Source organism: Oppia nitens, unplaced genomic scaffold, assembly GCF_028296485.1.
Source record: "Oppia nitens isolate AA-2021 unplaced genomic scaffold, nextdenovo-longstitch-racon4-pilon3 scaffold2_pilon_pilon_pilon, whole genome shotgun sequence".
NCBI lineage: Eukaryota > Metazoa > Arthropoda > Arachnida > Sarcoptiformes > Oppiidae > Oppia > Oppia nitens.
Window position 1 is genome coordinate 7,056,810 of NW_026533210.1, and position 25,633 is coordinate 7,082,442.

General features: G+C 18.4%; 1 protein-coding gene across 1 annotated transcript; it reads left to right on the forward strand.

Annotated features, from left to right (window-relative positions):
- Positions 1-3,718: 3,718 nt before the first annotated feature.
- On the forward strand, positions 3,719-18,167 carry LOC128955970 (uncharacterized). The gene is made up of 3 exons (XM_054301650.1): positions 3,719-3,768; positions 15,795-15,927; positions 17,935-18,167. Exons 1-3 carry the CDS (start codon positions 3,719-3,721, stop codon positions 18,142-18,144), a joined length of 393 nt encoding a protein of 130 aa, XP_054157625.1. The 3' UTR covers positions 18,145-18,167.
- The last annotated feature ends 7,466 nt before the right edge of the window (positions 18,168-25,633 follow it).

Genomic DNA, 25,633 nt, shown 5'->3' on the forward strand with positions numbered 1-25,633 from the left:
TTTACTTTTTAAATGAAAATAAGATGCCGTTAAAAATATTACTTAATTATAACATACATGTGATATATAGTATAAACATTTATTTTATCACTGGATAACATACTGTATTTAAAAAAAATAATGTTTATTTAAGTCCATAAATATTCAGTATTTAATTGACCAAAACATATTTAATAACCTTTAAATATTAAATCTATAAAAATAACAAAATTATCGTACAAGTAAAGCAAATGATTATTTTAATTATTTTTTAAGATAAATTCTGTAATAACAATAGAAAAATATTTATTTTTCTAGAAAAAATAGCATTTTAATAATTAAATATTATTTTTTAAAAATGTTATTTTAAAATGTGAGTTTCGTAACAAAATATTATTGATAATAACTATAAAATTTCAATGTTGAATATATACTGTGTATATATATAATAAAAGCAACTATAAATTGTAGTGCAAAATACATTTTGATATCTGTTTTAATGTAAATATTAGAAAATGTTTTCATAAAACCAATGAAGTTTATATAAAAACAGAATATTCTGTATATTATATGACAAATAAAATCTTTCATAATATTTACATAACGTTAGAGTTTTATTTGATTGTAGAGAAAAAGCAATCTTTCAATATATGTAATAATAATAATAATAATAATAATACTTGAATAAAATAATATTTAGCTAAATTTAAAATATATAGAAATATGTTAGTCACAAGATATACATAAATATTTTATTTTATATAAAATATTTTGTTATATAAACTTCATTTATTTATTTTTAAATAACATTTTTCATAAAATCAAAATTTTATTTTAAATATTATTCAAAATTGATAGACCATAAAATAATATAATATAACAAAATATAACAAAACTATATTTATAACTTAAATTTTTTTTATTTATATACCTGTATATATTATACATTATATATAATTATATACGTATTAAAATTATTACATTATTAAAATATTATACTTATAAAACTATGTTTATTCAATTCATAAATTTTAATCAAAATTAAATTAACTTATTTGAAAATATTATATTTAAAAAATAACAAATTTAAGCTATTGTTACAAGTTAAATTAAATAATTATTTTAAAATAAGTTTATCAAAAATATTATTTTTGACAGATAAAATATTTTTGGTAAATATTAGTAGGTTTTTTTCATAAATAAGTTGACTAAATTAATTTAATTTAATATAGCATTTAATTAATACTATGTGTTAATTAAATCTTTTTATTAAATACTGTCATAAAATATATTTTTCTAATTATCTATGAAACTAAACTGACACAATAGTGATTTAAATATAGTATTATGTTAGAAAATTATTAGGAATTTTATAATTCAATTAATATATAATAATTTTTCAAATTTACAATATACTGTATACGGGTATATCATATTTGAGTAATAAATTATTTTACTGTAAAAATATGATTGACTGCTTATATATACTATATACTGTATTTAGATAAAGGTTACATACAAACAATCTGTCAAAAATTATTAAAAATAAAAATAGCAAATATTTAAATACTAATAAAGTATATTATAGTATATTACACTTTCATTCTCTCTCTCTCTCTCTCTCTTTCTCTATGATATGCTTTTAAAAATAACTACTTTTATAATATTTTTGATAAACTTTTGACATATTGAGTATATGATTACACAAAATGCTTTTATATATATAAATATATTAATATATACAACAAAACACTTGTCTGTCATTTTAATTATTTCCCAACGGATGCTTGAATTCTAGTATTTTATAGCATTGAATCAAAATTTTCGCAAAAATTTTATTTTATATTTGCATGTCTTATATTATGACAGTTTTGAAAATATTTTAGACCAACATTTTGTGTAGACATATTTGTTAGACAAATAATGTTTTTTAGCTGTCATTTATATATATATATATAATTTTTGTTATTTTGAAAGATGCCATATTTTTTATTTAATATTTTTTGTGTTCATTATTTATATATATTTGTTAAAAGGATTGTTATATTAAAACAGTAAACACATAAATTTATATAATTATTAAACTCTATATAAAAATATATAATTATTTTTTTTTATTAAAAACATAAATTTATTTCATAGTTGTTGTAAAATTTCATTGCTATTGGTCAGTCTAAATATAGCATAAAAATTGCATTTATTATATATATATATTATATACAGTATATACCGGTATTTTATATACAGTATATATGAAATATTGAGTGTGACATTTGAAAATTGTTTGCGCGTATATAAAATATACTAAACATAAAACACATGCAAATTAATTAAATCCTAAAACTATCGATAGTCTACTATAGCGTCAAACATTAGATAATTATTATTTTTTGTCTAATGTCATATACTATTTAAAAATTAATTAATTATCTTTTTGTATTATTATTAATAATAATAATTTATAAATAGTATACTATATTTCCTATTTATTGTATATATAAACTATAACAATAAAATATGAATAGCTAAGAATATTTTTCTTAATTATACTATTTTTGGTAATTGTTATTAATATTATAATTAATAATTTTTATAAAACAAAAGAGTATACCATTTAATCTTAAATATTTACACGAAATTCTGTATAAAACATATAACAAATAAATTAAGTGATTTACTAAACCTATTAGAATTATAAGCAACAATTAGTTTAAGTGTTTTTTGATAATTTATATATAAGTTTATATATTGAAGTATAAATTAAATTTCTCATTAAACTAATTAAAATTATTTTTGCTTTGTCTAAAAATATTATATATAAATTTATATATAATTAATTATGAGTATTTAATAATGTCTATCTATTGTCAAAATTAAACTCTCTAATGATATTAAAGAGAAAAGATATATAGATATAGATAAATAGTGAGTGAGTGAGAGAGAGAGAGAGAGAGAGAGAGAGAGAGAGAAAGAGAGAGAGAAAGAAAGAAAGAAAGAAAGAAAGAGAGAGAGAGAGAGAGAGTACAGGTGTATTGTATTTGAAAAACAATTGTACATTAAATTATTTTTACTGAATACGCCTGCGTTTGGTAACGCGATTGGAAGGTACGGTATTTGCTCAACACATACATACATACTCTCAAAACAGGCATCTCTTACCCGACCATAACGTGCTCTCAAACATATCAGCATTTGATAGAAAGTGAGAGAAAAGTTAGTTAAAGTTGATTACGTTGTGTGTGTCTGTGTGTGTGTGTAGACAAACTGTGCTCACATTTATCTATGGCTTTACAGGTATACTATTGAAAGCTAAGTGTGAAACTAATTTATAAAAGAAATATATTGTATATTATATATATATACTGTTGATATTTGAATTCAATTGAGAGTTGAAAACATAAAAGTTATCAAAAAAAAAAAATAAGTAAATCCAATCACATATCGACAAAAAAATATATTATATAAATAAATATATATATATATATATACAGAATAGCTTTACTTTCATTATTATTATACTATTTTGTATCCGAAAGTCATAAATATCTTTCTAACTTTTTTTGTGTGTATATTAATATAATAATAATAACAATACTTATAAATTATAATAAATCAAATACATCTTTCGTAAAAATAAAAATAAAACTTATTTTATATTATTATATATTTACTGGACTTTTGTACAATTGTTATTTAAATGTAATTAATACATTTTTAATAATTAAATAAATAAATAATAATGAAATACAGTGACAACATTGCGAGAGACTGTAGTACAAGTGTGGCCAGGTATGTTATTATAAATTTTTTATATAAAATTTATATATATAGTAAATATATTTAGTTAAATTTATTTATTTTGTTTGTATTTAATTTTTTAGATTCAGATTGTTTTGAAATTTGTAATTTATGTAATTCATAAAAAATAGTTAGCTAAAAAGTTTGATTTAAAATAAATTTTTCAATATTGATTGAAACCTTTTACCTATACTTTAAGTAAATATTTCAAATCAAACAACAACATGATATATCATAGAAAATAAATAAATAAAACAAGTCTACAAATCTATACATTTGTTTTAAACAATGAAATTGTTTTATTATTATTTTTGTTTTGTTTTTTATTTTATTTTGAATGATTGTTACAATTTTTTTTATCTCTCAATTTATTCCTTACAACGCTTTTAACATAACAAACATCACACAAAATATACGATACATTTGTTGATCACATATGAGATTTGATAAAATACATATAATCTTTTATATATGTATTTTCTTTATCATTATTTCGACACTATATTTGATACTTTATTTTTGCAAATGATGTCTATTCTCAATGCAAAAATGTTTATCATTTATATTGTGTTTTTATTTTACAAAATAGTTTTTACTATTTTTTGTGTATTTGTTTTTCATCTCTTTTTCATAATTGAATATAAATCTTTGTATATACATTACACACATATATATAACAAATTTATATCTTATATATAATTTTTTTTACAAAATTTTATATTAAAATGTATAAAAATAAAATTTAAATATCATAATTTGAATAAATGTTAAAAATTCTTATTTTATATCAATATTTTTTTTGATAATATAAGACACGAGAAAAATATATTTTATTATTTTAATCTAAAATATATTTTAAACAGTAATAATAATAATAATAACGCTTATAATAGTGAATTTAATCGACAAAAATAAATAATGTAGAAAATAGTCGATTTGCACGAATGTATGCTATAGTTAGTGCACATCTATAATATAAAATACAAATTTCTATATTTAGTTTAACAAAATTTAAGTTTACAATAAAGACATATTTATCATAAATTATAATATATATTTAATACATAATTATAAATTATAATTAGCAGTAAATAAAATGAGTAAGTTGATTATTAGGTAAGAGAGAGAGAGAGAGAGAGAGAGAGAGAGAGAGAGAGAGACTAATCAAAATAATAATCTGTGTATAAAAAAAATATTTTACTTTACATGCAAATTAAAACCAAACACACAAATTGTTTTTCAAATTAGATGCTTAAGTGGTGTACTTGTCGGATGAAAAGTTGATTTTAATTAAATCCTAAAACATCATAATATATGATAGTGTATTATACTGTATTATATACTATATTATACTGTACCGTATTATACTGTATTATAAGGAAATAGAGATTTTACATAAAAATTAATTAAGATGAAAATTTCTTTAAAAAACTTTTTAAATATTTTAGAGATTATAATTTTTTTGGATCAACTCTTACTATATTTTGTAAAATTTTAGTTTTTTTTAATAAGATATAAATTCTAAGAATAATTAGAAATAAATTTTACAATAGTCGCTAAAAATAATAATATAAAAAAATAAGATTTATATAAAATATTTATAGATTATCAATATGACATTTACACGAAAATTTTTTATGTTGTTTTTGCTTTTAAAATATTAGTATATTTCCGATAAAATATTGTACATATTTATTTATATTTTATAAACTATATATAGTTTTTTATAAGCTATTTTATAACTCAATAACTATTTATCAATAAAAATATTTTCTAAGAATTTTTTTTATTGTAAAACCATTTTATTTTATATATATTTTTTATAAATCTTGTTATTTTACTTATATTAATAATCTTGTTATTTGTAATTCAAATACTTTTGAATATTTTTTTGTTGTTGAAAATACCTATACATAAAAATTCTTCAAATATTACAAAAAAATAACTACTAAAACAATAAATTGATTGCAAAAAAAACAATGAGAGAGAACTTTGATATTTAGATTTAAAGTACAGTATTAGTAAAAACATTTGTAACTAAATTTTATTTTTTTTATATTTTTATTATTAAAACAATTTATTGTAATATAATACATCTACCGTATGATACAATAAAATACATTGTTATTTACAGTAATTTTATTTAGTTTTTTTTTGTTTATAGATCTCTAGATTTAAAGCAATTGTTATCTTAAATAGACACGATATGTGTATTGTATTATTATTGTTGTTTAATAAGAGTAAATAATAAGGAATTGTTTAGTAATATAATAAAACTAAATTTTTATATATTATATGGGATATTAAATTAGTTTATCTGGTTTTAATTTATTTTATTATTAATATAAATAGTTTTACAACTTTATTATAAACTATTTATTCTTATACTACTTTATTATTTGTCTTTATAAACTACATTATATTATTTTTAAGACATAGGTATAATTATAGTTATACACATTAATATTTTTATTGTTAAACATTTTTTCTATTTATATCAAAATTAAATTAAAATAAAGGTCACAAAAATTATTTATTATGTTTAAGCATCAATTATTTTTTTATAATATATTAATCAAAAATTTGTATATTTGAATTTTATTCATTTATAATTTAGCAATTTATTTATATTATTTATTTTAATGCATTTGATTAAATAAATTAAAACGTTTTGGTTTGTTAAATATAAAGTAAAGTTTTTAATATTAAAATATTAATTATTTAATCATATTTATTACAGCTATTAGACAAATAATATTTTTGAGACTTTTTTGTTATATAAATTGTTATTTATTACAAATGATTATAAGTCTCATACAAAACAATTAATATAAAAAATAGTTATATCAATTCTAGGCCTACCATTTATTTGATTATTTACGACATAGTCATAAATAAATGGTAAAACAGTTAATAACTTTTAAAAAAATAAATAAATAAAATAATTTTAATATTTGAAATGATGTTTCAATATATTAGTAATTGATATTAAGTACATATATAATGAAATGATATATTTATATATAGTATAACTTTATATCATATTTTTTTATAAATCTGATAAATAATATTCCTCTATTTATCTATAATGTTTGAATCAATATAAAAAACATAGATTAACTAGGATCATTTTTATATTGATAACAACTAATTGGTTTCTAACAAATGTGTAGTCCAGCTAAAACTTATAATTTGCTTTCAAATATCAGATATATATATATATATATATATATATATATATATGGATTATATGGAGTAAAATCAGCCAAACATGAAATAGCTATAAATCTTTTTAATAAATAATTGCGCATTTTTTTCGCATAGTTTTTACGGAAAATATTTTCTTAAGAAAAACATTTATATATAAATATATAATTTTCTGCTAAAATTATTTTTTTTTGTATTTTAATATCAAATATATTTATATTAAAAACTCATTTATTAAATTCCTAATGAATTAAATAATCCAATGGTTTTTTTTATATATTTTCTAGTTTAATATTATATAGTATTTAGTTATTATTTCAAATTTGCATGCTAGCATTTTTTTAGATTTATTAAATTTTTTGACATGTTAATTAACATACAACATTTTCCATAGTAAAACAAACATATAACTTACATAAATGTATTTTTAATAATGATTATTTTATATATATATATATATATATTAAAAAAATTACTGTATGTTATGCTCCATGTATTAAACTAATAAATTAAAACTATCGCAAAACATAGTAAAATTTATTATGTTGTCAAATAAAGTTTTATGATTTAATAAAAATGTAAATTTTATATTAAACTTTAAAATAAAATCATAAAAAATGCTTTAAACTATAAAATAATTATTTGTGAATTGAAAATAATAGATCCCAAATATATATTTATAAATTTGATAGGTATACAAATACAAGGTATATACCATATATATATTGTAATACAAATTTAATGGTCTGAATAATACAAATGTTTTTATAGTGTTTTTTGAGGCAATTGAGAAAATTATGATTAGTTTTATAACAGAATTTTATTTCTAGAGAGAAATATATATATCTTTTATTTTATTATTTATATTTTTTTGTACACACAATAAGTCACTTATCTTTGTAATTCACGTTTATATAATATATTTATTACAAATAAATATTACATATTTTATTCATCATTTATTGTTTACTATTATTTTATTGGATATTTTAAAGATAATTGTTATTATATTTTTTCTATTTCATCACATGTTTGTTGTAATAAATATACAGTATAATCTTTATACATTAAAATATATTATTATATTTTTTTGTGTTATAGTCAATAATAATAAATTTATTGTGGGTTACATAAATGCTTGTTTTCATATTTTATTATAATAAAAAATTTAAGTTGGTCATAATTAATAATAAATAAAATTAATAAATATTTATTGGATATAAATAATATAAAATAGTATCTAAATAACAGTATATTATTATTTTTTTAATGTTTATTAATATTTTATTAACGTTATATATAAATAAGTTGTACAGTAAATCTATTGTATATATAGCACATCATATAACATATACATGTAAAGTAAATATGAATACAGTTTATTAAAATTAATTATATTAATTTATTTATAGTATATTAATTTTGCTATTAGCTACTATTAATTTTCTTATAATTTTAGTGGCAATTTGTCGATAAAAATAGACAAATAATTAGTGTCTTAGTTATATATATATATTTATACTATTATATAAAGTATACAGTATTATTTCATACAATAATAACTTTTGGATTACTATAGTATTGGATAATTATTTTGTTTGATAGTAAACCCATTTATTTATTGTAAATGTCTATTTAATCTGTAATAGATATGACAATTAATTGTTTATTATTAAGACAAGTATATATAAAATAGGATTGTAAGTGTCTAAGCGATGAGTTCATAAAATCACTATTTAATTAATTTTATTATATATTAATTAAATATTAATTAAATTTTGTTTAGGTGTTAATGACCAGTATTTTAAATCACAAATAAATGTTTAGTGATTTTATTAGCCTAAATACAAACTAACTATAAATTTACTTTATATTTAACTTAATTTATTCAAAAAGGTTTAATTTTTATTATAACATAATAAGAAATATACAATTAAATTAAAAATATTTATGATATTTACTTCTAATAAATTTTTAATATACTGTAAATCTATAAAGAATATTACATTTATATCTATTATTATTAATATATGCTTTAATTTATATTTTTATTGATATTGATAATTTCAAAATACTTTATTTTATATTATCATTAATGTTTTGTATTATATTATTAAGCCCTATATTATTAGGTAATTTATCGCTAGTTTTGTATAAACACATAAAACTATATTATTATTATTATATATAAAATAAAATTATTTGATGAATATTTTTTGTGTGCTACGAAATATACTATTATTATTATATATTAATATTTAATAAACATGTAAAGCTATAAAAAACCTTTTTTCTAGTATTATATTACTTTCAATATTAATATTAACAAAAAAAACTGTAATAAGAAAATATATAATTTATTATTATATATTATATATTAATATATAAATTTATATTTGTCTAATTTATATTTTATGTTGGGTATATTTTATTATTAAACACTTGCATTTGATATTATATTTTTTTTTATCATATCGTTTATTGTTGATGTTGTTGTTGTTGTGGATAAATTTGATATTTTTCAATTAAAATCTACTTTAATTAAATTCAAATTTATAGTATAATATAGGTATAATATATAATATTTTCCAAATAAATGTATATTTTCAATTTATTTTATTTTTTACATTTATATTAATTAAATTTTGGGTAGTGCTAATAATTATATCGTAATTAAAATAATTGAAATAAAAGGAAAAAATTTATTATTCGAGACATTAAGTAAATGATATAATAATTGTCAGTAATATTTTATAAATGATATTTATATACATTTTGATAATAACTTTTTTATATTATTTTATTATTGTATTATTTAATTATAATTATACTGTACATTATAGTATGTACATTATCTATCTATTATATATATTATTTATGATTAAAAATGTATACATTAAAAAGTATTACCTAGCACAACTTATAATTGTCAAATTATTTTATTAAATATAAATAATATAATATTTTTTTAAACAAACATAGATTATAAGTATTAATGTATAAACTTTATAAAAAATAAAAATAAAATTTATTACATTGTAATCCATTGAAACATGAAATAAAAGTCAAAACAATTGTTTTCATTTTGTGTCAACAAAAGAAAGATTTAGAGTAGAAAGCGATTTGAGTTTTGAAAAATTAAATTTATAATATTTTTAAATATAAACACTATATTAAAATTAAAACTATATTATATAGTGTTCAATAATATTGTATAAATTATTTTTTAACTGCTTATATAATAAAATTATTAGATATGAAAATATCTAATAAATAAGTTATATATATATTAATAATTATCCACATCATCATTAGTTTACGTTTACATATAATCTCTAGAAAAATATTTTTTAAATCAATAATTACTTTATATCTATTAAGTAAATTTAAATGTAAATTTTGACATATATTAACTTTAATATATTCTTAAAATAAATATTTAAATAGATTACTATTGAATATATATTTATTTACACAAATTAATACTATAAAAGAGTAGTCGATAAAATTAAAATTTATTATATATACAGTATATATTACAATATGTTTAGATATATCTAAAATAAACAACATCGTTTATATAAATAAAATATAAATTATGTTACATTGTAAATTGTATAAAAATATAAATTATTTTGTTTATTTATTTAGTTAACTTGAAAATAATCTCTTAATTATAAATAATCTGTTTTTCATCTATAATATACTTTTATTATTAAGCCATTGTTAACATAATTATTAAATGTTAATAACTAACAGTGTAATCCATTAATATTAATGCCATATTGCTATTTCAAGTAAAAAAATATTATAATGAAAAATTATATTTTTTTACTTTAGTGTTAAAAGGTATTATATTGTAAAAACACATAATATTCTTATTTTTCTTAAAAATAACAATTCAAAACTTTATTATAAATATGTTTTTATAATAATAAAAATGACAACTTATTATTTTCATGGATTGTAAAGCAATGAATAATAAAGCTTTCATTTATTTTCAAAACATATCACAAACAATATATATATAGTTAAGTGATGACCAACGGGTCATCTAAATGAATGTTTTTATTTGCATTTAAACTATAACTTTAAAATACTATTATTAAAGATTTGTATATATAAACTAAAATTTAAATGTCGGTTATTAAATTATTTTTTAATTTAAATTGTAATCTATTAATATATAAATAGTTATATATATTTTTAAAAACTCATAATTCAATATTCACTAATAAATACCATGGTCGTATTTCAATAAAAAAAATTTGCAAATAAATTGTTATATTTTGTGATGTAAAGTTTTTAAGCTCTAAACATATTAAAATTTGCTTTAATATTATAAAGAATATTTTCTATGATTATACTTTTTTGATGTATATTTAAATATTTTTAAAATTCAGTAATAATAGATTTAAAAATATATATTTATATTCAAATTTTATGTGCACCTAATTTTCGACATCAAAATATAATATTAAATATTAAACTTTTTACGCTTTTTGTATTTCTATAATCTTGTGAGTGATGTTTAAAAAAAATAATTAAATTTATAAAATATGCTAAATGTTTGCATACGTTTTGTTTTTGTATTATTTATGTTATTCTAGTATATGACACATAATCAACACAATAAACTGTATAAAGTTTTATATTATATGAATTTTCAAACAAACTTTTGTTTTCTGAAATGCATGTCTGTGTCTGTCTGTCTGTCATTTCATTTTGCAAATTTTAAAATTCTAACTAAGATTCGGATAGAAAATTACTAATAATATATAGAAAATAAACGGAATTAGAATATAAAATTAAATCATGAACCGACAAATTTTAGAAATGAATATTTTTGGTATAATATGATGCATAATAACTAATAGTTATCATCAATATATTATAAAATATATTAAAATTTTATTAAAATTAGTCATTAGTATTAATGAATTATTTTGAATCATAATATTCATTACAGGTGTACTCTATTAGTCATACGGACTAATTCATGACATTAAAGTTTGTTTCTGGTAATGCTTTCTAGTATTCTCAACTGATTTTTATTATTTTCAATTTTAAAAATTGTCTAAAACAGTTGACTCAATAATTTAGTACATTTAACAAAATTAAAAAAAACATTATTCATAATCCTATCAAATCCTAAGTTTTTTAAACATGTTTTTACATTCAATTTAATGTATTTTTTAAAAATTGTTTAATTTATTGTACAGTATTAATAATACTGTAACGATTATATTTAAATTTTAATAATGTTTTATATATAGTATATTATTTTACTGTAGTATTAGTTATTGTTAATAATTGCTTTATAATTAACACACAATATTTAAATAAGAAAATTTAGTTAAATTTTAATTGTTTTCTAACAGTAATTAAATTTTAGACAATGATGTGCAGTAAAAATATATTATTGATTATACAGTAATTGTTAATTAAAGACAACAATTATGGAAACAAATCATAACTGTTTAAAACAGATAACATTTTGAATATAAATGTTTTAAATAGTGTCAAATATTTTATATAATATATTGATTATTATGTTTACATATTTAATGTTAAGATTATTTTCCTTTAAATATCAGCATATTTATTGATAAATAATATATGCTAATATTAAATATTTTTTAAATTATAAAAATTTTATTTTTATTTGATATTCATGTTTTTATAATAAATTATTTTCGATAGCAGAGTAATACTCAATTTTTACATTAAATTAAATACTTTATGCATAAATAAATAATATAAGATTAATTAATTTGTTTAGTTGTTTAATGATAAAATATTTAAAATTATAATATTATAATTATTGTAGACAAATGTATAATTATGTTGTATTATAACCAAAAAATTAATTCAAGTAGCATTTAATAATAATAATAATAGTTTATTCCAGTATTTATAGCCAATTAACGAGTAATTGAAAATAAAATACAGTCATAAAAATCGATATACAATTTTTACCTATAATTATGTTATAGTATTTATGAAACTAAATATTTAGATTTTTAATTATAAGATTATAGCATAAACAGAATACAAATCAATATTATCTATTATTTAGTTTTGAACTAAAATATAATTATTATTATTAGATTTATTATTTTTTTACATTTTTTATTTCTATAAATTTAATGATTTACGCAATTTTTGTTACAAAAATATATTTATCATACTTTATTGTAGAATATTCTATATAACAAATTTTGATTGAAAAATTGATAAATCAGAGATAATATTTTTAACAGTATATATTGTACTGATATTTATACTGTATACTGATTACTTATATATACTGATTATTATACATGTTATACACAATTTTTAATTCAATGATAACACAATTATTTTATTATATAATAGTTATAAATTATTCTGTTTTAACAATTCATAATTTTTTTATATAGATATAAAGTATATAATAATTATAATATTGAACATTAATGAATCTAAATATGGAAATCAGATATACTTTAATATATATTTATATTATAATAATTATATATATAAAAGATTCAGGTGTTGCCATAACAGCATTTTTATAATATATAAAATTCTCTCCAATAGTACTTTCAATCAATGTATGAGTGAGTGAGTGAGTGAGTGAGTAGTGAGACAGACAGAGAGAGAGAGAGAGAGAGAGAGAGAGAGAGAGAGAATAGACAACTAGTATCAGAAGTGTTAAAATGTTAATCAGTTTAGTTATCCGACCGAAAATTTAGGAGTAAGAGCTAAAACTGACTGTTCCCATGACATTAACATGTCATCAAAATAATATAATACAATATAAATAAATACACATATGATTGTCCGTTAACTGTACTGTATATACAATATGCCTATTATATGCCCATAAACTCTATCATATGATAAATCTCTCTCTCTCTCTCTCTCTCTCTCTCTCTCTCTCTCTTTCGCGTATCGACCGATAAATTCCATGTAATCCAAGCATTTGTTGACTTCTGAATCAAAATAGTAATAACAACAACAAAAACTACTTAAATGTATTATATATTAAATACTATTATAATAGTAGTGCATATTTGTCATATTATCACAAATGTTTCAACAATAAATATCTGTCAACAAATATGTTATAATTTTAAATCCATATAAATATTTATGTTTGTATGAAAAGTAAGTTATAATTATGTATTTAAACAACAAAAATAAAAAATATCACACATAATAATTATGCTGTACATTGTTAAAGTAATATTTTACATGAATACTAAATACTAAATAACAGTACAATGTTGTTATTGTTGTTGTTAACAGTTTTTGCAATTAATTATATTTATATATATTTCTATTTATTGCGCAAAACATATACAAAATATATAAACTATATATAAGTTTTATATTATAACATTATGTGTGCAATTATTAACAAATACCATAAAAATTTATATATAAGTACACAGAATATTCTGTGTGTGTGTTTGGCTGTGTGTTTATACAGTAATACTTTTGTTGTTGTCATAAGACTTATGTCACACACACACCACTGTATTATAACAATAGCACCAGTAGTTTATGGCACACACATACACACAATGTGTTGTTTGAACGAAATATAAAACAAATAATAAAAATAGTGGGGAAATCAATTAGTGTAACAGTAACTTATTGAGCTATTAGTTTTTATTTTTATTGAGCTATTATAATACTGGTACTGTATATAATTTAGTACCGCAAATAATATATATATATATATATATATAGTTATATATAAACTATACAATTATATGCCATAAGAAACTAATTTTTTCTGTATTACTCAATCACTATTTATCATTGTATAGTATATAATATACAATACAAAATACACTGTAGTATACAGTATATTATTGTATGTAATATCTATTATTAATAATATTAAGTCAATAGCATGGGAGACAACACTCAATATTTGTGTAATTGATTATTATATCATATTTGTTAGTCTATTATGTATTTAAAAATATAGTTAGAGATAATATCAGTATTAACAACCCACGTACTGTATATATATATATATATATATTTTATATTATATATATATATAATATAAAATAGGAAATAGAAATGTCATATCTAAAACTGATATCAATAATATTGTTAAATATATTAATATATAATTAAAATCTATATAACATAATAAACTAAATAAAAATTAGTCATTTCTTTTCATAGGGTTTTCAGTTATTTATGTTATAGTCAGAAATTTTTCCGTTTTTCTGAATTTTTTTGTGGATAAGGTTTTAGTATTATTATCGGATTCATATCAATCTAATATACTTATATTATATAAGTTATATACCAAATATAATTTATATATATATAGATGTTTAATGGGCTTACCCATACTATACAGTTAAGCTAACTGTGCATTATTGCAAACGACAGAAAGAGAGAGAGAGAGAGAGAGAGAGAGCTGACCTTTTTATGGCTATTTGTCACGCAATCAAAAAGTTAGAGATTTTTATATATTATATACCAGTATATAGTTAACGGGATTTTTTTTGAAGATAAAAATAGATATGTAGTCAACGCATACTTATTATTCATTTCCGTAGCACTGAGTAAATCATTATAGGTATCATTAGTTTTTGTTTTGTTTTATATATATACAGTATATTAAATATTTTAATTTTATGGTCACATATGCACACACATTACAATAATAATCAATTTTATTTACATTTAAATCAAATTAGATTATCTAATCATAGATGAAACAAACTATTTTTGTGTGTGTGTTATACAATGCGGTTGTATTAATGTTTGACTTACCTATTGTTGTCATCACTCAGGGCCTCATCAATCTTATGCCGAATCCTACCGATGGGACTCAGGTATGACGTATCGCCAGTGGATAAAAATGATGGCAAAACAGTTGAAGTGGTATTTTCATCACAATCTACCGATGCTATAGTCTATGTGACCGTATGTATAATAAAGTTTAATTTAAAAAATAAATAAATAGATATTAAAGTTTGATTCTATTGAAACGTATTTATTTAGGAATGAAAAACTATTTTAATTTGACATTTATTATATATCATATATAAAAAGCAAATTTAGTAAAAAAATAACCAAAATCTAATCAAATAAAATTATATCTATATTTAGCATTTAATATTTTTTATGTATATACTAAATAAATATAATATATTAATAATAAAATACTATAAGTGTATTAATTTTGATCGATCAGGTAGAATAATATGAACCAACATTATTATTGACTATTTTATATTCAACAATCACGGTTTCTTATATATATATATATATATATATATAGCTCAGGGATATTACTTTTAAAACTATTGTATTAATATATATATATATACAGTATATACCTATTTCTTAAACTATGGACTGTCGTAAAGCTATACCTCACGATTGCCATACAATTCCTTTAAGCGTTTTTCTCGTATATACTGTATATAGAAAAAGCAAAAAAAAGTCATAATAATATGAAATACCATTTTTATATATTATATATAAAGTTTTATATATATATATTTATGTAGACTAAAGGAAAGACATTTGCTTTTTATCAACAACAAAAAAAAGTTAGACAAACCTAATGTTTATGTGGCACTAAAAATAATAAATATATGGATATATCCGTATATTGATGCCAATGATCTGTTTAATATTCTCTTTGTCATCCAATCAAATATATTATATATATATATATATATATATATATATATATATATATATATTAATATAGATTTATATAAAATATATTATATACATATACAGTATATGTATATAATATATACTATATTTTATATAAATCTATATCCAGTACAGTATAACTTTATAAAAAAAAGTCAAAATTCAATCACTGATTGTGTGTCTCAAACATAAAAAGCAACAACAAAAATGAATTGTCAGTTTAGTATTGACTATTGAAGTGTAATATAAATGTAAAATAATATGAAGAAAATCTATATATATATATATATATTTTGTTAACATTTTTTATTTGAACTTATTTTTGTTAGGTTTAAATAGCTCCAAAATAAAATTTATTTTAATTTGAAAATCAATAATATAGTATAATATAGTGCAAAAAAGTTTTTAATACTACTTTTATACTTTCTATAATATAATTTAGTTATACTAAAGAAATGGAAAAAATTAAATCAGTTTTTATTATTATTATTATTATAAAGTTTACATCATTTTAAAATTTTATGGCAATTATTTATAATATGTTATTGATTTGAATCACAACACCATTATTGGCAAACTGTTCTCTCGTAATCAATGGGTTGAAAATGTTATATAAATTATATATGTTTGCGACAGTTTGCATGAAAGCACACAATTAATGAATTTAGTGGACATAGCAATGAGTTTGAGTCAATTTTGGCCACTTTTTTATTTTTTATTCTCTCTCTCTCTCTCTCTCTCTCTCTCTTCTATTCCAAACATTACTTTGTTTGCAAACACATAATCAAAAATACACACAAAAATAAAAAGCAGAGATTTTGTGAGCGCTAAGGAATGGCTGGAATGGCTATGAATTGAATTGAATAAAAAAAATCTATTGATTTGCCCAAAGAATAATAATATCATAATATACTGTACTGTAGTAATGAAATAATAGAAATATATGAGTTAGTGAGTGAGTGAGTGAGTGAGTGAGTGAGTGAGTGAGTGAGTGAGTGAGTGAGTGAATAACAACGAAAAAATAGATAGAAAGAAATGAGTAAATTAGTGAACAAACATATAGTATATAAACTGTATATATATATATTGTATATAATTCTTAGTAATTTTTGTGGTTATCTCTAATGCCTTTAGAAATATAATATTCAATATATGTTTGTGTTATCTATATTATTATCCATTGGTTTTATCGATTTGTTTAAATCAAAATACTGTATAATAATTTGATTAACATTAGTGCTAACATGTGTTATACAATTATAGGTAGTTTTGATCGTCTATATCGTCATATTTTTGATTTTGGTTATCACAAGCTATCGCAAGAGCGCTGCCCTACGAAACAGTCTTAACCGACATTTACGACTCCAGTCGGCCAACACTTATGGGGCAACACTTATCGTGGACTGCGATAGTAAGGGTCGGGTCCGGACCGATACCATAGAGGACAACATACAAGAGGCAACACAACTATGAAAAACACTTCATATCAATCATTTTATTTGGTTTGAAGACAAAAAAATTATCACTAATTGTTTTGTTTATACAATAGCTTCAAACAGAATTATTAAGTGTTTTTTAAAATATAAATTGAAAAATAATATATTTTTAATGAGAATAATCTCCAATTGAAAGAATTTTTTGTTTTTTATATATATAATCCTAGTGTTATTATATTTGTGTACTGTATATAAAATATTTATTTCACAAAAATATCAAACAAAAAAAACACTTCAAACTATATACAAATACACATAAACTCAAACTATTGTATAAATACTTTAAAGGTATGCTTATTGTAATAATATTTTTATTTTACAAAAAAAATATATAACTTATATAATAAATATCATAACATAAGAGTCTATATTTCTAGAAGTGTATATTTATAGTTGGGAGTTTATCTATATATATATTTGTAATAATAATACCATCATTATTTATTATTTGCCCAAAATATTATAGCTATGTTGTAATCTTTGAAAAAAATATTTTATTGAAAAAAATCTAATCAACTATTATTAGTACAATCTATTGTCTAGACTCAAGTTATTTTGAATCACAAGATATTATATATATATATATATTTAAAATAGAAAATATTTAGTCATAATCTGGACATAAATTGCCAGATATATACTGTTCAATGCAACTATGGATATATATAAATGATATGATATATAGTATATTGTTATATAAATTATAGTTTTGGTCACTTATACTGTATTTTTTATTATATGCCACACACTATATGTCATTTACATTTTATTTGTGTCTTTCAAGTCTCGTTTCTTTTGACAAAAAAAATTTATCGACGAAACGTATGGATAGGATCTGACAGACAGAAAGATAAATAGCAATTCAAGAGTGCTCTGAAAGACTAAGTATGTGTACTCCAAACATACACTCAGACACACACACACACACAACACACACACACACACACACACACACACACACATACATACATACATACATACATACATACATACATACATACATATATACATACATACATACATACATACACTTATACACGTTTCAACTTTATCTACTGTAAGCCATATTCTTAAACTGATCAGTTAGTTTGCAGCACTAGTAGTAGTAGTAGCAGTTGGATCACAACAATAAAGATTTATAGGAATGCATTTGTATTGATTGAGTTTATTAGAAAATCTATTTACAATATACTCCACATACAGACAGACAGACAGACATACTGTACGAAATAGATCTATAAAATATATAATATATATATATATATATATTTATTGTGGTTTTATTAACAGGAAATAAAAAATAAAAGTTATCTTATATTAGATGTAAACTCTTTGAACAGTTGTCACATATTTTTTGTTGTTGAGTAAAAATAATATTTTTTTAAACAAAAACAAATATATATAAAACTATAGGAAATGAATCGGTTGTGAAGTTTATATAGTCATTGAAGACATTTGGGAAACTCATTTTTCATGTTGATCTCAACTTTGCACAGGTAGTCGTACCGGTAGTACTGTACTGTATGTTTAGGATATCACCTAAAAAATAAAAATAAATTTTTACACATTTTTCAATAAGTATTTCTCTAATGCCATGGAATTTGTAAAGAATATTCTTTTGAAATGAAAAAAATATTCGCAAACATTTAATACAACAAAACACTTACACAAAAAAACTGTATTTGGATTTAATGTATTAGTAAACTAATCCTATTATACCCTATAAACATATAGAGTGTACTTCAAAATAATAATGACAAATACAGTAATTGGAAAAAAGATTTGATTTTTTTGTTTGATTATATGATAAACTTATGATTGTCACTAAAATCTTATGTTAGATATTATAGTTGTTTTTTAGATTAAATCTTTAAAAAAAATTCAGTTAAACAAAAACATTCATCTTTATATATATATTTTTTAGTTATTATTATTATTATATGAAAACACTCAACAATTCTATAAATAGAAACTTAAATTTGAATTAATATTTGATATCCTTTATGTATGTGGAGTGGATTTAAACGGAAATAATATTTATATATATATATATATATATATTAAAAAATAATCTATTTGTTTAGAGCACTAGAAACATATGTATTATTAATTTAATATTATTATTATTAAATAGAAAAAGCTTTGATATTATCAGTTGTAATATATAATATAAAATATTATAAAACATAGTTTATAGGAAAATATTATTATTATAATTATCTATAATATAATTGTTTGTTTAAAAATATTTTTAATCTGTTAATTGTCAAAAATTTATTATATTATTATATATAGCATTTACATATATTGACAAACAATATATGTGAAAAACAAGTTGGTAATTGGGAACTGAACAATGTAAATAGATGATTACAAATAAAAATATTTAATTATTTAAAATAATTGGTTTATTATTTTTGAAAAGTATATTTTGTTGTTATTATTTTACATACTGTATATTTAATATAGTTGTTTTTATAAACAAAATGTTTTTTAATATTTAATTGTTAGCCATTTCTCATATAAATTAATATCAAATAACAAATAATAATATTGTATAATTATATAACAATTTATTTTGAAAAAATGACTAATATCAAAATATACAGTATTTTATCTAATATCATATCATACCTTATTATTTGTGACTATAAAAAATTATATAATAAGAAACTTTTTTCAACAAAAAACACTTATACTGTTATCTACTTATATATTGATGTTAATCAAATAATGTTGCTTTATAATATAACTGATAAATATCTGAAACAACAAAACATAAATAATTTACGCAAACATTTATCTAAGACCTTAACTAAATTATATAAATACTTCTGTATTTAATTTATACGATTCTTACGATTTAAACTAACATATCATAAGACAAAAATATTCTGTAAAATTAATTTATTTAAAAGGAAAATAAAATTACTGTTAATTTAAAAACTAAATTTTGTTTATATTATTATTAGTAATATTATTATCATAATTATATTAAGAGTGGCTAAAAATATTATAAAAATTATGTTTAATATTTAGTTTTTAAAGTACAACATTTTATATATTTTATGAATTACAATTACATTATATTATAATTTTATTGATTTGTTTGTTTAATTTATTATTTAGATATATAAGGTATTTACAAAAATTTTATTTTTAGGGATTTTTATATTTATTGAAAGTATATATTTACATAATTTAACTAAACATAATATGTTTACTGTATATAAATTGATATATATGTATATATTTTAACAAATATAAACTATATATTATAAGTAATTCTATAATATCTATATATATCATTAAATACACAAAACATTCAAATATCTAAAGCCTATTTGTATTTGCACTTATATTTGTAGATTAACCTAATTAGGCGTTGTTCACATATTACGTTCGCATTTGAGGGGAGGGGGGTCGGCCAAAGCGAACTTTTGCGAACGAGGGGGGGGGGGGTAAAGTCTATAAGAACGTTGGCATTTAAATAATGAATGAATTTAAGGGATTAATTTTGAGTAAACTTAATCCTTTGATAAACGGTTTAATAACTAATTTTGAATAAATATATGACTTTTGAATAATATTAATTTATTTGATTATTTGATTATTTTAAAAGTGAAAATAATTTTATAAAATATTTATTTAAATGGTGGGGGGGGGGGTTAAGGACATGCGAACGTAATTTTTAAATATCATTACATGCGAACAATTGCGAACATAGGGGGAGGGGGTCTAGATTTTTTAAAAACTGCGAACGTAATATGTGAACAACGCCTTACTCAAATAAAATTAATTTTTATCATTACATATTTAGTAAAAAGTTTTTATTTTTTAAATATATTTGTCAATATAATCAAATAAAGTATTATTGAATCAAACAAAATTGCATATAAAAATAATTTATGAATAAATCACACAATTAATATTACAATATTACACAATTTAAATTAATTATTATATAATTTTAATAAATTATATAATAATTTATAGACTTAGGTTTAATTTTAATATAGTTATAATGAGATTGCTGACAATACTTAAGTATAATTGATGATATTTTATAAATATATTTAATAACTAATTAGATATTTATATAATTAATTATAATAAAAGTAAGTAACTTTATATTTATTAGATTAATAAATTAAAATTTCATACAGTATTATATAATATAATATATATATATATATATATCAAATGTTATAGTCTTTCATAAAAAATGTAATTTTATGTAAAAAATTTTGCCATTGAAAATCTAAATCTCTTTCATCATAAAATAAATAATAAATTGCTTTAATATTATTTAGACAGTATAAATAAATAACGATTTTATAATAATCTTGTAATTTTTATATAATTTTTATAATTATGGTTTTATATTATATATGAAATGTATATATCAATTAATGCTAATTATAAATAAATAAATTTAATATTTTAAAAAGTTAATAAATTAAAATTATTATGATATCTATTATGCTGTATAGGTATTTAATTAGAAAACATAATATTTAATACTATTAAATTAAATAATTAAATCTTATCTTTTTTTTAATCTAATCATTTTGTAATAATAATTTTTATTTTGAATGATTTATTAATAACTTACTAATAATTATAAATTTAATATAGTAATTACTAAATTACAAATTGTTTTTTCATCATATAAATTATGCAATTGTTACTCTAATGTAAGAATTTTATTTTTTATTTAACAAAAAAAAAACTATTTTAATTATTTTTATTTAACAAAAAAAACTATTTTAATTTATTAAATGATATGGCTTTTATTTTAATGATATTAAAATATGACATTTCTATATATAGTAAAAATTTTATTATATAATTTCTTTTTTTGTATAATTTCTTATATAGATTTTTATGCAACATTTTTATTGTTTATAAAAAATCATTTTTATATATAATTACTTTAAATATAAGATTGAAAATAAAAAATTATTAAAATAAATAGATATATATTTTTTGTTTAATAGCAGATATAATTATACAAATAAAGTATTATTTATCATACTAAATTGTAATTAAATAATTGTATATTTTTTTAAATAATTTTATCATAAAAATTCTAAAAAGTTATCTAAATACAAAATCCTATAAAATTTTTGTTTACTATAAAACACTACTAAAAATAGTTTCAAACAAACATTTAATGTTTTTACAGATTATAGGCATCAAAGTTAAAATATTTGCAATTTTCCTATTGATTTTGACATTTACGGTAGCATTTTATTCTACAAAAAAGACTTAACTGTCCTCAGGTTATGTTTGACAAAATTAATTAATAATAACAATTAGTATTTTATGAATAATTTTTTAAGTTAAAAAATTCCGAGTAAACTATAAAAAATAAGTAATTTTTTAATCAATGCAAATTATAGTTTATTTATTTTATATAATTTGATTTAAACTTTTAGATTTTGTTGTAATTATTAATATGTAATATTTATTTTATAAATTAGTTTAATAATATTCGTTTATATAAAATAATATCCATAAGTATTGAAGTTTTTCTTAAACTAAATATTTACAAAATTATTATTGTAAATATTTCATGAAAATTACTCAAAGAAAATAAAATATATTTGCTTAACACTTGTTTTAATAGTTAAAATTATGTGTATTACTTGCGTGTAAACTAAATAAGTAAATCTAATGTGAATTTATTGTAAAAAACTGTGTTTTATATTAACTATAGTATATATGTTGATATACTTTATATTATGTTTAATGACAAAAATATAAATTATCAAGATAATTTAAAATATAAATATTTCAAAAAAACAATTTTGATAAATTTTTTCTACAATTGATTAATAGTTTTTATGTAATTTTTTTATATTGAAATCAATTTCAACAGTTTATATACTATAAAATCAATAGAGTTTTTATAATAGTATATAATAATAAATTTAATAATATTTTAATCTTGTTTTATGTAATTGAAAAATTATTAAATACAAAACTATAGTAATTTTTTATTTTATATATTTTACTGCAATTTAAAAAATTTTCAATTTATTTTGAAAAATTGACTCATTGGGAAAAATATTAAGTGTAAATAAAGTACAAGTTTTTTATATAATAAAAAATATTATATCAAATTATATAATTTATTTTTATCAAAAAAATGTATGTGTTTATAATCTTGAAGCATTAATAATATATATATATATCATATTGTATATCATATTTTGTGTATTGTATAAATCTAATTTATCATTATCCATATTTACAGTAAATATGCTGTATATACTGTATATGTGTTATAAATAAGTTATATTATATATTATATCAATAGGTTATGTTGATTAAAAAAATACGGGTGATAAATTAGGTGTATCACAATCAATAACATATTGACACCAATGGTCAACTCATCCCATTAACTAATGGCTCATTTGATTCATTACATGAAAGAGCACTTACAATATGTATATACCTTATCAATAGAGGAGTTATATTACAATATTGTATTGTTGTGAACATCAATGTAAAGGACAACACAATAGTGAAATAAGTTATGCGACCTATCGGAGCATAAATTCAATAAAATGAATGATAAATATTATATATATATATATATATATATAGAATATTCTTGAATTTAATTGGCATTTAAATAATGAATGAATTTAAGGGATTAATTTTGAGTAAACTTAATCCTTTGATAAACGGTTTAATAACTAATTTTGAATAAATATATGACTTTTGAATAATATTAATTTATTTGATTATTTGATTATTTTAAAAGTGAAAATAATTTTATAAAATATTTATTTAAATGGTGGGGGGGGGGTTAAGGACATGCGAACGTAATTTTTAAATATCATTACATGCGAACAATTGCGAACATAGGGGGGAGGGGGTCTAGATTTTTTAAAAACTGCGAACGTAATATGTGAACAACGCCTTACTCAAATAAAATTAATTTTTATCATTACATATTTAGTAAAAAGTTTTTATTTTTTAAATATATTTGTCAATATAATCAAATAAAGTATTATTGAATCAAACAAAATTGCATATAAAAATAATTTATGAATAAATCACACAATTAATATTACAATATTACACAATTTAAATTAATTATTATATAATTTTAATAAATTATATAATAATTTATAGACTTAGGTTTAATTTTAATATAGTTATAATGAGATTGCTGACAATACTTAAGTATAATTGATGATATTTTATAAATATATTTAATAACTAATTAGATATTTATATAATTAATTATAATAAAAGTAAGTAACTTTATATTTATTAGATTAATAAATTAAAATTTCATACAGTATTATATAATATAATATATATATATATATATATCAAATGTTATAGTCTTTCATAAAAAATGTAATTTTATGTAAAAAATTTTGCCATTGAAAATCTAAATCTCTTTCATCATAAAATAAATAATAAATTGCTTTAATATTATT

Excerpts from the sequence above, each read along its gene's own strand:
- LOC128955970 (XM_054301650.1), top strand. The coding sequence starts at position 3,719 with ATGAAATACAGTGACAACATTGCGAGAGACTGTAGTACAAGTGTGGCC. Across the intron at positions 3,769-15,794 it reads TGTAGTACAAGTGTGGCCAG|GGCCTCATCAATCTTATGCC; the intron begins GTATGTTATTAT and ends GTCATCACTCAG. Across the intron at positions 15,928-17,934 it reads ATGCTATAGTCTATGTGACC|GTAGTTTTGATCGTCTATAT; the intron begins GTATGTATAATA and ends ATACAATTATAG.